The sequence below is a fragment of the Diorhabda sublineata genome, chromosome 1 (assembly GCF_026230105.1).
Source record: "Diorhabda sublineata isolate icDioSubl1.1 chromosome 1, icDioSubl1.1, whole genome shotgun sequence".
NCBI lineage: Eukaryota > Metazoa > Arthropoda > Insecta > Coleoptera > Chrysomelidae > Diorhabda > Diorhabda sublineata.
In genome coordinates this window covers 8464135-8482619 of record NC_079474.1, presented here as the reverse complement: position 1 = coordinate 8482619, position 18485 = coordinate 8464135, and the positions used below count along the sequence as shown (strand labels likewise).

The 18485-nt window shown below is 31.9% G+C and overlaps 1 protein-coding gene across 2 annotated transcripts in view; it reads right to left on the bottom strand.

The window, feature by feature from the left end:
- LOC130452451 (amphoterin-induced protein 2-like) overlaps positions 1-18485 on the bottom strand; it is a 74309-nt gene that overhangs the window by 19397 nt on the left and 36427 nt on the right. For both annotated transcript variants that reach the window (XM_056791737.1, XM_056791738.1), the window contains 3 exons: positions 7136-8506; positions 2509-2674; positions 718-844 (listed from right to left, as the gene is read on the bottom strand). In XM_056791737.1, the coding sequence (XP_056647715.1) occupies positions 718-844; positions 2509-2674; positions 7136-8449 (1607 nt within the window). In that variant the 5' untranslated portion in view covers positions 8450-8506. The remainder of the gene's footprint in view (positions 1-717; positions 845-2508; positions 2675-7135; positions 8507-18485) is intronic.

Here is an 18485-nt window from a genome sequence, read left to right as displayed (position 1 = left end):
TCGGGATATTAAGGGACATTATATGGAGAAATGAATATATGAGCATAGAAAGTAAGACGCGAATCTACAAGACCTGTATCAGACCCATACTAACCTATGCCGCAGAAACAAGGGCAGACACAACACAAACAAAGAGAAAAATGAGAACAGCAGAGATGAAGATATTACGAACAATAAAGGGTACCACACTCCACGATAGAATACCCAACACAGATACCTTAAGAGAACTGGGAGTACAAGATGTCGTTAGATGGGTAAGAGCAAGACGCCGACAATGGAGAGACCATGTAGAACGAATGGCTCCAGAACTGATTGCCTAATGGGCCAAAACACAGAAACCAGACACAAGACGCCCAATCGGTAGGCCCCCAAAACGCTGGTACGATAGCTGGACATCGGCATCACAAGAGGGCAGATGACAGACCTGACAGGACCTCGTCCTACTACAAGAAGAAGAAGAAGAAGTAATTTGGAGCAGGGAGGATAAGGGAACTATGTAAGACTGTAAGAAGCTGGACTAGACCCTCTGGAAGAAATTCCAGCATGTTCTGGAATATCACAAAAATAAATGACAATCGGGGAGATATGAAGTGATATATTTAGTCATGTGTGGTACTTAGGAAATTATTAGTAAAACAATTTTTTAGGCAAAAATTATCCGCGGAACCTTACAATACTTCAATAAACCACTATCTTATATTCTAAATACCAGCTCACCTGCCTCCATCAAGAAATTCGGTACTTTCCCGCAATCTTGCTATTGGTATTTGTATCGAATTAACATATTCATTTTGACATAATTCATGATTTTTATGATCTTCTCCATCCCCTTCTCGTCTACAACCTGTAAAAACAAAACTTTTCATAGCATAGCATAGTAATACTTAACACACTAAAGCTCAGAAAGGCTGTATGTTTTTGGAATATGATTGTGAACGTAATGAAACTATAAATTAAAGAGCACTTAATCAAACTAACTTTTATTTATGTTTTTAAATCGTCTTAATTTTGAGTCTCTTCTGATTGACAATTAGTTTTTTTAAGGCAGGTGAGAATTTTATGTTCAGGCTTGTTGCGATCTTTCTCTTTTCACATCACAATTTCTTTTCTTTTAAAATCGGCAGTAAAGTGAAACAATAACCGATTGGTTGATAATATCGGCAGTAAAATCACTTTTTAGTGTCTAAGCACTGAAGTAACGGAACGATCTTTTAACTTTAGAAAAAATTCAAATGTTTTATTACCATTAATATGAACAAACGAGAAGAGATTTACATGCCGATATTCAAATATTTTTGAATATGAGGGATTTCGAAAGAAATATAATATGTAACGCAGTACTAAAGTCTGTTTTTGTCACTGATCTAATTAGTTACGCCAGTCTCGTGACAAAAAGTATGACTTTAGTGTCTTGATACATAAATAACTATTTTATTTTTATTTAATTGTTATTTCTAAAAAATAAGTAAAAGCTGGAAATGGACCTTTTTAAGTTTAGAATTTATAGAATAGAACTCTAGATTTTACTCAAATTTTTCAAGATTTTTCTTCTCTTCTTGTTTGGATTTGATTGCATCTCAAGAATTATTTCATTTTCATAATTGAATGTTGTGCAGTTATATTTTTTTCATCGTCTATAGTTCTATTGTATTAATTCCAATGCAAAAATTGAATTGATAGCTTTCACTTATTTCTGGGAAATAACAACTGAAACAAATTAAATGCGGATGAAACAGGGAAAAGGGAATAAAATATTATGAAAACTACTATACTATTATATAATATATATAATATAATATAATACTATTATTGACTAGCATGAATCTTGGACTAGAACAGCATTAACAAAACAAAATCTTCAAAATACTCACTAATTGATTTGAAATTTGATAGGAATTGAGCAATGGAACTTGTATAATCCTACCTAAAATAGAGACTGAAGATAGGACTTTACTTATTTTTCAATTTCCCATTTCATTCCGCGAGAAACTACTCAAAGGTATGGTGAAAGTCAAACCAAAATATGCTCGGTGATTCATGGAAAGCAAACTAATATTTTGAATGAAAATATTGATTGCTCGTTTCTTAAGGATTAAGGATAATTGGATATCGATTCTCTTTCATACTTATGACAGATTCAAGCATATGACAATACGTTGAAAGTTGTTTAGATGTTTTACTCGCCTTCACTGAAGAACAACGAAAGAAGCGAAGAGAATTTTTGTTATCCTACATTCTACGCCTGAGGCGCAATTATAATTGTTGTAGAGTTTTCCGATTCAACGATACTAACAGACATGTACTGGAAACCTTCTAATGATCCAAGTTTCATGAGCGTCTCATTTTTTTTCTATTGTTATTTGTAACCTATTGCATGATTTAGATTCACAAATTATAATCAATTACTTCAACTAATTTGTTAAAATTTCTCAAAAAACGACAGAACGATGTGAAAACCTTAATGTTTTCCTTGAACCCCTACTTTTTCCCGTCATAACTTCTACTTACCATTAATGATGTCAGGATTCTGTTTGAGTTGTATGCCTCGGAGGGAATCAGGACTTCTAATTTGACGAGTATCTCTGATAGGAGAGAGAGTGCTGCTAGACATCAATTCGCACGATTGGGTCTCGAAGCTAGTCAATTCTTCGCTTGGATTCGGGGTATTTATTTGCTGGAAGAAAAAAATATCCCTTCAACAAACTAAGAAAGGAAATATTCAATCGAAAAAATACAACTACTAGTATTCTGGACCTTTATATTTCATATAATTAAAAATAATTTATAAATCCAGTTATTGAGTTTTACACATTTTCGATTTATGCAATAGAATTGTTGTTTTACCGATACCAATAACTGAAACGATAATAATATCATCCAATATTGTGTTTGATATACATACTCACTTGATCCAATATAGAAACTTGGACAAATGATGACTTGTTTGATTACCTCTTACAGAATATTCTTTGAAAGGATTGTTCAAACAATATTCATATTTTCTATAATTCTAAATTTTCTCGAGAGATTGATATAAATTGACGTTTCCACTTCAATCTTTATCAAAATATGATATTGACACTGATAATTTGCGTATTTATATTAATCAATAGATTAAATAAATCATGAACATCGAAATAAGAATAAAATCAAAATTGAAATTTGTTCTAATGAGAAAAATTGGTTTTTCTTCAATCCTTACACCTTAAATATGTAGCAGTACTTAATTAATCAAATAATCTGCAGTTTATTAGAATTTACAATATAGAGCTAAAAATTTTACTTGAATTATTTAGGTCTTTTTTATCATTTATAGCCTTTTCGTTTTTATGAATGTCGTTTATTAGATTTGGTTCCAAGAATTTTTCAAGCTTTATAATTGAATTTATGTTTTTGATGATATTTCATGGTTCGTTAATACAGTTTTATTTTTTTATCGTATTTATGACCTTTTAGTCTATTTGCTAAATACTGAGAGATCTGCTCTATGTAGACAGCATCACAATTGATACGGCACTTGATATATAATATTTTTTGGTGTTTTAGAGTTTAATTTAGTGAAATATTTGGATAACGTATTATATTCTTCATGACTTATACTAATATCATATTTATTAAAGTAATTTGGAAGTTGTTGGGAGAGTCCTTCATATGACAATAAAAAATGATTCATGTTTTGATGCTTCGGCTCTGATTGTTTTTTAATTGATTCTAGTATCTGTTTATCTTTTTTTGGATATGATATTTATCATTTTTTTCCGATAATTATTTTCTTTGAATGTAGTTTTTGCTTATGTTCTTATGTTATTGTTAATTTTATATAATGTGATATCAAGAAAATTGATTTTATTATTTTCTTCGATTTACATTGTGAATTGAAGTTTTTTATTAATGTTTTCGATTTGATTCCTTGGTACAGCAATCATCTACATATCGGTTAAAGAATGGAATATTTATTCCAAGTTTGCTAAGGACAGTTTCCTCGAGATCTTCCATTACTAATTTTGCACTTGAAATGAAAGCTCCCATAGCACAACCATCAATTTGTCTGTATATTTCATTTTCATATTTGAAGTACGTTGTTGTAAGTGTGAGATCTATAGCTTTTATAAATTTGTTTTGAGATATTTCTGTACATTATATTCTATATTTTTTCATCAATATATTTTTCAAAATGGTAATCTAATGAAATAAATACATATTCATTATTTTTATTAAAATAAATTTTCTATAATTAGATATATAATTTGATGTGCAAAGAAGCTTGCTGAACTTAATATTTACGAGAGTCGTCTGAGAGTTAAAAGTTTTCGACCTTACAAAGCTATAAGATATTTTCTTTAAAATGAACAATTCTATTTTTCAACTGTCTTTTTGAATAAATATGCGTTTACGTATACGATAACATACGCTTCTAATGAAAATCTCCGCAAGTGATACTCTAATGCTAGAAAATATTAAAAAGTCGCTGAAAGTCATATCTGGTGAAAACGGTGGGTGGTCAACCAATTCATGAATGTTAGCTGTGGCGATCACCGAAATATATATCATAAGGTTCGTTGCCTTGATGAAAAAGAACTTTATTTCCTCATATTTATATATTTATATTATTTATAAATACAATTGCTTCTTGAAACTTCTTCTTCACTTTATTAAGCAATGATGCTCAATACTAAACATCACTTGTCCAATTGAAACCATATACACTTTTTGCGGAGCAGGTTCACCTTCTGCAATCCATTATTGACGGTTTTCCATTTAAGAAATATAATGGACACACATTTCATCTACAGTTATGAATAGATGCAAAACATGAAACTCATTTTACTTAAACCGCATCGATAAGGCCTGGGAAATGTTCATTGGAATGCGCGTTCGGTCAAAAGTGAGCAAACACGAAACCCAAGGCGTAGATAGCTTATACATGCATAATTCTTCTGTGAATATATGGCAAATACATCCTTTTGGTATGCCGATAGTCTCTTCTATCTTTCTAATTTCAATCCATCGGTCGTCTAGTACTATTTGGCCATCCATACACTTGTCGTCAATTGAGCTGATACGGCAACTGCGTGGGAAAGCTGTTATATTGGAAGATAATTTTGCTTGCTGGTTCTGGCGAGAACGTACTACATTTTCTTTTAATATGTTTTATAACTTTATTTTTTCGGAATCCCATCAGTTTCTGATAGATCTCCTGCCGCATTTCCTCCTAAGCATCCCTAAACCTTCATCGAGTCTCCGTTCTATTTTACAAACACAAACACTATTAAACCCACAAACCTCAAACTTTCACTCATCTCTCTATAAATTTTTTCCTTCTCAATATATCTCCAATTCTTATGTTCTTTAACACACAGCAACCTCTTAATTCTATTTTGACATCTCAAAAGAGATTTCTTCACCTCCACTCTTCCTAAAAGCTCACCTTCTCTAAATCTCCTCTACTGTACTCCTCTACTACTGTACGTGATCATCGATCACGTTAACTGATTACTACAATGCGTTTATTTTCAGGAGTTGTGGTTTTTTGAGGTCAACCTGAACGTTTGCTTGCTAAAGTTTCTTTTCACGTTGTTGACCACGGTACATCGAGGTACTTTTAATTCGGTATTAATGTTATGGTTTTTTAACCGATGGTTTTAACCGATGATTCCTTTGTATTACCCATTTCAAAACTTACATATGTCTGAATTTACGAAAACGAAATCAATTCGTATACGAACTTCATCAAATTATGTCCTGGTCCAATAGGTAGATATCACAGCACTATAATAATGAACAGAGAAGAAATAATTTACAGTTGAAGAATAATATACAAATTAGTCCGTAATTACAAATTCTAATTTGTCTCCACTCACCTACAAAACATAAACATGCGCTCATATAAAGTGAACATCAACAACAAACAAGTGAACATTCGCTTTACATTACGGAAAAGGTATTTGTTAAAGTTTATTATTATGAAATTCAATGATTGTATTATGAAGTGGGCAAAAACCAATAGTATATTATTGCTAAATTTAAACTCAGCAATCTATTATATAGATATATGACAGGTATATTCCTTTCCTTCTTCTCTTCGATTAAAGAGCTCTCTGCCCACAAGTATATTCATGAAAAATTTCAACCTACAGTTTGTCTCCATTATCAAATGAAAGTATAATTCTAGGCTTGCAATTATTTTGCTTTTAGTTTTTCCTTCAATCTCTTTCCTGGCTCTGTTACCAACATCAATACCTCTATATATAACCTAATGAAAGTCTATAAAAAACTGCTTGTTTATGTGTTAATGACTTAAGTTTATATCATTTTCCACGTTCCAAGTTGGTCAAAATTATATCTATGGACATAACAAAGATAAATTTCTCACTTTATTGATGCTTACTGCAAACTTTAGATGCGTTTCCCTCAGAAAACTATTTCTACTCATATCTTATTATGCAAATCATAGATCAACTACTTTTTTTACTAAAATTTTGAGCTTTTCTGAATGTTAATAAAACAATTCATTTTTGCTCTCGTTTTACTTGTGACCTCATACTATCAATTCAAAAAACATATTCATTTATATTAATGCTGATATCATGAACTCACTTTTCATACATAGTCTACTTTATCACTTGTGAATCCAAGCTATCCCATGAACATTCAAATATAAAAACGGATAGATTTCGCTATCCTTAATATAATTTCAGTTTCATCGGTACAGACTCCCTAATTATCAACACACACACATACACACATTGCGTTTTAAATGTAATGCGGAAAAACATTTTACTTCAAAGAATATACGGAAATACATTATATTGAGATTTTATTCCAGAGGACATTCTAATGAGACATCACCTCTTAGCCACATGATAGTATTGATGCTGAATATTGCTGTTTGGATTATAGTAGTCGTGGAACACATCAATTATTTTAAGATTTCTATAATAGATTTGACATCAAATAATCTAAGAGGTGAAAGGAATATTGAAGGAAACCTCATAGAACATTTTCAAAAGAGCAATGAAATTACATCATTTCTATCTTTACTCAAATTCTAGAGAGTGAGAGAAGTCATAATTTCTTAATGTTATTGTAAAATATAGAATCGAATGATATCAAAATGAAAATGTGAAATTATTACCATCAAAGAATTGGTTAAGCTCTTGACTCCATCACTCAGCTTATTCCCATTATGATATTGTATAACCATATCTTCCGTGTGACAAAGCTTATGTTTTCTCAGTTTTTCTTGTTTACATTTGATGATTAATACAATAAGAGCTATTAACACTGAAATTCCGAGTATAGATATCCCTACGATAGCAATCAAAATATATTCGAATGGAAAGACAACTTCAATTACAAGCGGCTCTTCCTTAAGAATAATCTTGATAGTAAAGTTCGCCTGTGAGGTACCTGCGTTATTTTCTGCATTGCATATAAATGTTCCATTGTCATCAGCATTAGCATTATAAATAAAAAGTTCACTTCGTTTATTCTCCGTTCCTTCTTCTATGTAATAAATTAAATGAATTCCCGGTGCTACTATTGTATCATTTTCTAGCATTTCACCTTGGAACCACCACGACACAGAAGCTTCCGGAACTGCTTGTATGTGACATGTTAATGAAACATTTTTACCTTCACCCAATTCCAAATAAAACGAAGTTGGGGTGATATTGGGTAAACATGCTAATTGCTGAATCGGCACTGATCTTATAGAACGTGAAGCTAGTTTTGGAGGTCTGTAACAAACTGGTTCTATTGATAATACACTTTTAAATTCCCTCAGCCACTTAGCTAAATCGATAATGTGACAGTCGCATTCCCACATATTTTTTTCCAAGGTTATACCTTTCACGTATTCAGGAAGTGTTCTTCGACCTGGTATTGTCTTTAAACGATTCCCGGCTATATGCAACCATTCCAAACTGTGAAGACCCTGGAAAGCTCCCTCTTCGATGTCCGATATATAACAGTCACTTAACTCTAACATATTCAATTGAGATAAGTGCTCGAAACTGGCTTTTTTCAATACGGTTATGGGGTTTGAAGACATTATTAGTTTCATGAGAGGACATTGCACGAAAGCTCTACTTGGAACTGCATCTAACAAATTATTCGAGAGATCCAATTCCACTAGGTTAGTTAAACCCGCAAAAGCGCTTTCATGTATTGATTTTATCAAAGAGTTTGATAAATAAAGTCTTTGGAGACTCTCTAGTTTTTTTATAGAAAACATATTTTCGTAAAGCTGCCCGAGTCTGTTCCCGGAAAAGTCCAGCACTTGCGTCGTCATATCGAGGCCGTTAGGAATATCTGAGAGATTTTTATTTTTGCACTCGACTGTCTGTTTTCCGCTTTTCCACATACAAGCACAAAATATTGAACAGCATGTTGTCTCCTTGATCAACTGAAGCAGCAGTATCAGGTACATTTGTGTCGGTATTTGCATTTTGTAGGCTAAACAGTTTTGATACTCTTCCGTTCCAATGGAATCATTTCTACCAGTCTGAAACAAAAAAAACAACAGTCAATATATTCTTTTTATGGTAAATCGAGTTTACGAATAAAGAAATAATTTCAAATTCTACATCACACGTAGAATTTGTTAAACGTTTTATTTAATCACTACGTGTTGTTCAAAATCCGTAACATTTGTGGCAGAAAGGAATGATGATTGGAAGTGAAATTTGTCAAAGTACAAAATAGTCCTTCGCCTTCATTCTGACTGTAATTAAAATTCAATTGGTTACATTGTTTATGTGCTCTTTCGTATTATCTGGTTAATCAATCGGATAATTTACGACTATTGGGCTGTGTATTACATCACACCGTTCAAGTGGCTCATAATCTACAACTATGAACCCAAGAAAGGCAAGGAAAAACATTGAGCACTCCATCCGACGAGTGGATAGATTGTTATACTCTTAAACGGATTAAGCCTATCACTGACCAACTGTAAATAACATTTAAAGTTACTTTTCTTTGTTTCTTTGTTTAAACTGGGATTTAATTAGTTAATATCATACTTCCTCTCTCTATTTTTTTGTGTTTCTTTGTATATAATTGGTGTCAATGAATTAATAATGTTCGAAATGCTCGTTTTAGCTAAAATAATCTCATTTTTCTGGAAGTGGACATAAAATTCGTTATATCAAACGGAATGCTATGGTTTTTATTAAATTTTTGGCATCTACGCGAAATTTCAATACAACTCTATATGAAGCATCGTATGCCCAAAGTTCACCTTTTTCTAATTAATTAAAATTTTCGAATTTTTTAGAAACATGCGGCGCTCCACTAAAAAAATTACATTTCTAAGTTCAAGTGAGTCGGGTCTAACATTTTTGGGATTTGGACAAATAACATTTACAGGTTCCAAAAACTGTGAAAATCTCAGAAACTGGTGCTGCATTTCGCTATCTAAAAACTTCAAAAGCTCAATTTTTTCGAATGGCAACCCCCATTTTTCTCTTTATCTGCCGATGGCGAACAGGAAATAACAAAATCTAACGTATCAAAAATTGAGATACTTTAGTCAATTTAAAAATATTTAGAAACACTACTCTAAGTGGAGAAGAACAAAACTGAAAATTAAACTGAAGTGAATGTTCGAAACGGTTGCCCCAAACTTTCAAACATTTATGGATTCTTCTTAAAAACCCGTGCTGAGTGGCGTTTCGAATTTATTGCGGCGAAATTGTTCGAAATACATTCCGAACTCTTTCCTGACAGTCTTCTTCTATACTTCGCGGTGAAGAATACACGATATCTTCATTCGACCCCAATGGAAAAAATCTAATAGGGTGATATTCACAGCACGGTGCAACAAACTGACCGAGAGTTTTACAGTTATGAATGAGCCGCGTAAGTGTATCATGTCGTGAAGTTGTGAACAAATTGCACTAATTAACGGTGTTAGCTTATGTAAAGCATGAAATGAAGAGAACAGAAGCGCATTGATAGAGGGAGATTTGTCAAATATTCTGCTTTCATTTTCATACGAATGTGAATCTAAAAAGCTACTAATATAAATCAGTTCATAAAGTGTTATTTCAATTTAGTGAAGAGGATACCCAGTTGATAGATCATTATTATTAGATTTTAAAACTCATTCACGCAGTATATCGATAGTTTTACTAAATATGTCGATTTTGGTCATATAAATGAAATACAAATAATTGTAAAAGTTTTCATAATCACGAATTCGTGAAAGGTTGACCTTTGGAATATTAAGCATACCGATTATTTCTTCTGATTTCACAAAAATTTCATTAGATTTATTTGAATATTGTTGCTCACGTATTATTCATGTAATGGAAGATTTTCACCGTAGCTTCTCTATACAACTCAGAAATTTATAATCCTCACATTGTACACTTTTAGCTGTGAATCTTCTGTGAATTGTAGGAAGATGTATAAGGTATGAATATTCAATTGCCATCAACTTTCCAATCACAATGTATATAACAATCCCATCTCTCTTTGATAACTTCATACTAGCGCAGATTGTAGAGAAGTTATTGTCCTTCAATCTTCGTCCCCAACTAATCAAACTGCAGCTGCTTCATTATATCATGACAATTACAAGACATTGTTTCTTTTATGAAGGGATTACTCCTCCGTTTATCATTAGTTACTGCCAAGACATTTGTAGAATCACGTACAATAATGACGAATTTTAGAGGAAAGCGTAGTTCTAATGTACCTGATAGTTATTTGACAGAAATAGGAGGATATATTTTCAAATAAGAAGTGCACTCATTCAAATACCTAGGAATAATGGTAGTAAGAGAGCAGGTGATGCTAGGAATATCAGCTATATATAATAAGAGAATAATAAAATGAATCCTCACTACTCACTACTACATGAAACCTTTGGAATTCTCTGTGGGGGAATCTCATATGGAAAACTAATGAATACGACTAAATTAATATGCTTAGGCAACTGCTTAGGCGACGACTTTTTGCAAAATGTAGGACTGTCCCTGCACATTAAAAAAAGTTTGACTACAGTATCTCATTTGACATGTTTTGGATTGTGTGAGTTGATATAAATTTGAATGAAACATTTCAAAAGTTAGGGAAAAACATTATAGCTTGATCTCACTTAGCTAGTCTACAGATAAGAAATTTGTAATGTCTTGAAAATTCTTAAATTATTAAATTATTTCCAGATAAAAAGAAGGAAAAGTCCAGTTTGCTCATATAAAAAATGGGTAAGGATCCTCCGCATCGATGTCAGGCTTATCGGGGTAGTGTGCTAAATTATCTTCAGACTGCTGCTTAAGATTTTTAAATGAAAAGTTACGACAATGCTTTCAACGATTCTTTGTCGGAAGTTTTGTAGGAAATGCGAGGGAGAAAACGATAAATTCCTCACAAGAAAAACTTGATACTACTCTTTTCGTGATGTGAATCAAGGAATAAATTCAAAGCTTTTGCTGTTACAAAGGGCACGTAAAAATGACAAAGACTTTTTGCGACGGTATTTTCAAAACTTTCAAGATTCGAACTAGTACATTATTACACTTAATGTTCGGAAACATATTGTCTGATGCAATATTACTGCTATCTATACAGAGTTTCATTTAAAGTTGAGAAAAATACGAAAGATAAATTTTATTCTTTTTTCGAATTTCATATGCGAGTAATATTGATATTCTTATAAAAACTTGACTTAGCATTCCGATACCTATCGCTTTAATTTTTTGAACCCTTTCAAGTAACATTCGTCTTCTCTTACCTCAAAATAGATATTCGCGAATGGATAACGTCCTTGTTTGATAAAAATCTCTCTTTTGTGAGTAAAATTTTAACGTTAGGTGATTAGAAAATATGGTGGGTTCAGATCTAGAGAATATGGTGGATGTTCTACCAATAAGAAGTGCAATTCGTAAATGTGTTAAAAGGCACTGTTTTGATGGAATGGCCCTTTGTTTTTCCTCAAATCCACTCATTCGCAATTTCTTCCTTCCTACTATGATGTCATGATGCGTGATACTCTCCTATTATTGTTTCACCATTTTAAAGGTTGTCGTTAAATACAATTCCATAGGTATACCAAAAAAATGGTCGTCCCTCCTTTTTCTGCCGTTGACACCATCTTTGCCCTTTTTGGAGAGGGCTAGCCTTTTGCACTCTACATATTCTTGTGCTGCTGGCTGAGGCTGGGAGTACAGAAGAGTGCCTAATTAGGTTTCTTGACGTATCGCTTGAGCACTAATTTTTCTAGAATTATGTGAAATTGTAAACTAGACAAAATCTGATAATCAGGATGAACTGAAAAATAGGAAGCTGATAACTGATTTGAATATTGTGAATGCATGGAAAAACAATTTGAGCATCTAACTAAACTTTTTCACGTTATGGAATAAAGTTTGAATTATAAGGTCTTGTTAGTTGAATTTGTGATTTAATAGTTTTATTCTGTTGAGTATACTCGAAAAATATGTTGCTTTTGCATTTTAGACTAGTAGTGCACCCTGTATACTTGTATTGGACTCGTGCAGACGCCATAAATCATTTGGTAAACCTTTTATCAAACATTTTCTCTGAGCTCAATAAAGATCGAAGAATTAGTAAGCTATGTTACTTCATAAACACACTGTAACCAAAGCTTTTCATATTTGCTTAATCTCTTTCTTTCAAAATAGTATTATTCTTTTCAAATGTTGAATGCTTTATAAAACATTGTGTATCAATTTTTGAATGGAATAAAATCAGTTCTTTATATTTACTATAAACATAATCAGTTTTTTCAGGTAACAAAACATACATATTTAAAGTAAGTAAACGCGGCACTCAATATAGGATTAATTTATGCATGTATAATTCTTTGGTCTTTTTATATGCTGATAACCTCTTCTATCACTCGAAGCTTGTACCAATTTATGGAAATTTTCGATCATATTGCTGTTTGTTGCCGATTTTGGCCATCCCTAACGCTCGTCGTCAGTCAAGTTGACACGGTCACATTTGATTTCAGTTAATCGAAATTTTATGGTAGTAAATTATGGTGCAGAGGGTATTGCTTTTCAAAAACAAAAATTAAATGACAACTCGGAACTCAATTTTTAATAATTTCACAAAAATCGTGAAAACGAATCATTGATACGATTATCAGAGGTCTAAAGGTCCAAAACATCTGAAATTTTGTTGAAAATCTCTCAAAGAATAAGTAAATATATTCGCTAACTAGACTGCTGCGTGTTGTGGTCTGAACAATCATCTGGTATTACTGCTAGAGAGGCAATGTGTTTCCAGGCCTACCAATCCCTTTCCTATTATATTATCCTTCTACGCTAAAATGTTTTTGCTATCCATTTATCCCATTCCAAGTTTTTTTTACTCTTCCTCCTTTTCTCTGTTAATTTCATACATAAAAACGTGTATCTGTCATTTCGCAATTAATTCATTCCGTTGGGCTTGATTTGAAGCGGTGTGTAGTTACTTCAGTATTTTTTGTTGTATATGTTTTGATTAGATTTTAATATAACTACGTGGAAGTGGATTCAAATACTCAGCTATGGGGATATAGCAGATACATTTTTAATGGTTTTTCGATGATATCGTATCTATTTTTCAATTTGGATGACCATTATTGCTATACCTTTTCCGATTCGAGGATTGGAGTTTCCGATTATATCTTGACTCTTAGAAGATAAAGAGGTAGAAAAATTAGTGTTAATCAAGATTTTTTTTTTAATTGACGAATACAATCGAGGGCTCGAGACATAATATAACATCTCAAGAGACTTGAGAGGGAAATTTTCAAACTATGTGGTCTTTTCCTGATCTCTGATCAGTTTTTCAGTGGTATCTTAATTACTATAGAATTGTTGATAAATTGGTTCAACTATAGTTATATTGCAGTGACTGAAACACTTAATTAGATAATCAAATTTAACTAGTCAGAATATCAATTGTTCTAATCAGACTTTAGATGACTTTTATTCTCTCATTAGCAGCCCCCCGAGTGTGAAGTGTAATTTTTCAAAATTGAGATTTTTCCTTTGTAAATATTTGTTTGGGTAGATATTCAGTTACAATATGTTTTTGTTCTAATATTATAATTGCCTGGAAGGGTAATATCTAGAAATGTTTGCCTGACGTAAACGTAAAACGTACTCGATCAATTATGTCTTTCCATTTCATTTTACTAGGTCAGTTCAAGACAAAGTATCTGCAACTTCATTTTATCTATAGTATAAATCAAATAGTTGTAATCCTTTCCCATTCCTCCTTCGACTCAAAGCTAGTCAACAGGCGATGTCCAAATTGTAGTCGACACTCTTCTATAGTCACTGAAAGTTGGTCTAATGGAAAAAATGTGACGATGAAATGCATACTAAACTATTAGGTGAAGTATTTTCCTTTTTGGCTGTTGTTTCCAACATATTCTTTTAATGAATACAACACAATACAATTTAAACCACATTATACACTTTTTCATCATCCCCATCTTTATTTTCACTTCCTTTATAATTACTGAAATAAGATAGACGAAGGATAAAGAAGTCTATTATTCGATGTAAATAACTACCAAACTGAAGTTCATAAAGGCTGTTATGAAAGCTTACAAGTCATAATTTTTTGTCTAAGCAGGTATCGCAAGATTCCTAAGGACATCATATTTTTCTCCATAAATCGACCCAATTCCTAAGCAGCTTCATGGACAGCATCAAAGGATATATTAATAAAAAGTTGCCACAGATGTTTAATACCACTTTCGGTAATTGGGCTCTTTTGAACGTATGACATGAGAGGTGCAGTGTGTTCAATACTGTGGATACTACTCCTCTACTTCAAATAGCTGAAGTGTCAGAGGCAAAACATCAAATTCCTCCCGAAAATAATCATTTCTATGAAGTGAGAGTCGGTTGAAGTGAATATGATTTATAAGGGCTCCAAACTAGAGTATTGGTGCTGCCAGGAAAGATATAACTCTGATCATAGTTGGAATTCAAGGCCATTTTGTTTTTTAACTTAGTGAACATATCATGAATACGTGATTTAAATGTTTTTATTTTTAGGTAAATTGTTAGAACACAATTTTCTACAATTTACTTATAATCAGCTGAAGTTAAAGAATGTTTAATACAAGGTGTCGAAATCCTATTTACTTACTTCTTAAGCTCATCATTCAACTGAACACTGAACATTTGTAGCAAAAAAAATTTTGAGATAGTTTGCCCTTTTTAATACATCATTAATACAATAATTAATACATCATTTAATACAATACATTGTTTTTATATCGAGTATGACAAAGCCGAAGGTCGAAGGTCAAGGTCAAATTGAGACTTGATTTTATGTCTGGGAGTGTTAGTGCCAATAGACGGTTAATAGTCCTGTTTTTAAGTTTGTCAATAGCTGCTCAAGCAACATCTTATACGGGGTACATCGAATAACTATTGTTAGGCTTTATTTCCATTTAGACTCGTAGGTTTATGTGTAAATGTGAATGTGAATAATCGATCAAGCCACATATTGTAAAGAGTGTATCGAAAATTTATCAATGTCTGATGCAAGTATCTTTTTTTTGTCAGAAACAGAATTATATAAGCTGGTAAACATGGCATTATCAATAGAATTGTGGGCCTGAGATAATGTGAAGAGGTTCCTAATAAGAAACCGCTCATAATATAGCAGGCGAGGACTTCTTATATATATATATATATATATATATATATATATATATATATATATATATATATATATATATATATATATATATATATATATATATACTATATATGACCCTTCAAGCTTCAGACTCGGTGGAGATGTCTGTTGTGTAAATATCAGAATTGGATAAGCAATAAACCACCGATTGGCAGATTTCATCCTAAATCTTGTTTATTTGGGACCGGGAATTTCTCACAGTATGAAGTGCGGTTTATTTGCTGACGTTTCTCGGGTATTGTGTCTATCTGAAGGCATCCACTTCCACCGAGACAACTTTTCAACTTTTTTTAGATAAATTGGAAATGGCGTAAGAATAGACGGAACGTTCAGAAAGTGAATTTAATTTGTGCCCGAATATTTTATTTCCTGCTAAAACATGACAAAAGAATAGTTGATGTAGAACCTTTCGAACAGAAAAATTTTTTTTATACAATCGAATACATATAACGATAAGACCATTCAATATACCTTTGATAGAAAATAATAATATGTTGTTTCCAAAAACTGCAAAATCTGGAGAAGAAAAATGTAATGATTTGATAATTTTGAAATTTCTAGTATTGAGTAATATCGGTAGAGTATTCAGCCAAATATTTTCATAATTCTACAAAATTATTGAAATTTTTAATACATACATAAATGGTGATCAAACGAAATCTATTCTCTTCCACTTCACTAGAGAGAGGCATGTATGTTGTAGCTCTGCCTAGAGTTATGAAGGTTCTTATTGATTCGATGTATTTGACTTGATTCTTATACTCCTATTCATATAAAAATATCATTTTCCCAGATTAGCCTTCAATAATTCTAATCATTGAAGCGCCTTTTATCAACAATTTGAAGGGTAGGTATTTCTAGAATAAATCTATTGCTTCTTGTAAACAATCATCAATATAATGCTCACTCTTGCAGCTATGTCGCGGATTATCTTATCGACGAATTGAGTATTTTTCGCAAAACGACTGTTCCTAATGATATTATTAACATTGAAATTATGGTATACATTCATCATAGTGAGAGAGTCCTCACCTCTTTTTTGCTTTTTCGTTGGTTCGCCATGAAATAGTTTTGATTTGTTCATTGAAGTTCTGATTATCAGATATTTTCAAATTACGGAATAGGAAAAATTCAATGGTAAATATGGTGTTTTTTGTGTGTAATTCATGTGAGAAGGTGCGTTGTTCTGATTTTATTTTTTTTTGAGATTGAGAGTAATACTCTACTGGATTTTGAGCTATTATTTAAATCAATCAAAGGTTTCCGACATACTAAAAGCACTCTTGATTTTTTCATTTCCTCAACTTTATACATTTAATTGGAAAATTGTCTGATGAATTTTCAACTGGTTCGGCTCTCCATACACAGTATTAAGATTTAAAGTTTGAAGAAAGTTTCAGACAAGTAAATTCGATAGAACAAAATGAAGTGGAAGTTGGTAATATTATTTTTATTCAATTAGTTTTAAGTAGTTTCGAGTAAAATCCGCCGAAAATGTGTTTGTAATAAAAATATTAACAAATAAAATACGAGTTTACATTTTGAATAATATCTTTATTGTCATTAAAGTGAACATCAAATTAGCTTGTTTGCAAGGGTATAATTCTAAATTAGATACAAAAATAGCTCTGTGTCAGCTCCCTCATGAGGAGGTTATGAATATTGTTCTATTTTTAACGAAATATTCCTAGTCTGTCAAATGATTTGATACAATTTTTGAGTTTTTTGCTTGCTACATTCCTGATAATATATGCTGTCCTAAATGAGGCTACGATCACATTTTTCAAAGAGCAAGGTTGTACCTGAGAGAATTAATCAAAGGATATACTTCTTTTGAATTTTTTGCGGGAGCATACAGCATAACTAAAAAATAACTTACCATTCCTAAAACATATTTTGTAATTGGAGGAGGCATAATAGTGTTTACGAAAGTATCCAGCTCCTCTGATATTTTAATTGGAGAAACTTTGCTTTCTTTCCGATGTAAGACAACGCAACAATAGTTTTACGTCAATAGTTGTGCTGTAATTAATTGCTTGCTTAATTATTTCATAAATATATGAATCGGAATGTAATACTTGGTAGTCTACTTGCATTTCCGTTTCTCTAGTAAAGAACTATCATTCCTTGTGCGACCCAAAAGATCAAATGGTTTGTCAATAGCCAACTGAGTACATGCGTACTAGCTGACTCAATCGCGAGTTATATCTAGAAAAATCCAAACTAATATTTTATAAATACTTACTCAGCATTCATTCCAATATAAATAATTATTGTGAATACCATATTAATGAATTTTGTTAATTCATTGGTCTAATAAATCTTGTTTCAATTGTTGAGATTAATTACGTTCATTCAACATTTCCAAAATTGTAACGTAATTTTGTAAATGTAAATTTTTTTAAAAATAGAATTTCGCGAGTGAAATTTATAATTGGCGCAGTCATAGTAGAATTTGTACGGTCGTGTATTTTTACGAAAAGTGGCAATAAAAATATCAACTTAGTATTTCAATATAGATTGCAAAAACCTACAATCTATGAGCGACGAGAAATGAAAATCAGTCTTCCTATCGCCTGTAAGTGACAAGTGCCTTATTTTCTAATATTTTTCTTTTTTCTCAACTGTACCCTTATCTATTACTGGAGTGAGGAAGAGGTATATTATAAATTTCAAATATGTATTCAATAAATTGAATGATTCAGATTCATTTGGAATGACTACGGCAAACCCAAAAACTCTTAATTGGGATTTGTTGAGCCTGACGACAGAGATAGCAATACCTTAAACAAATTCATTAA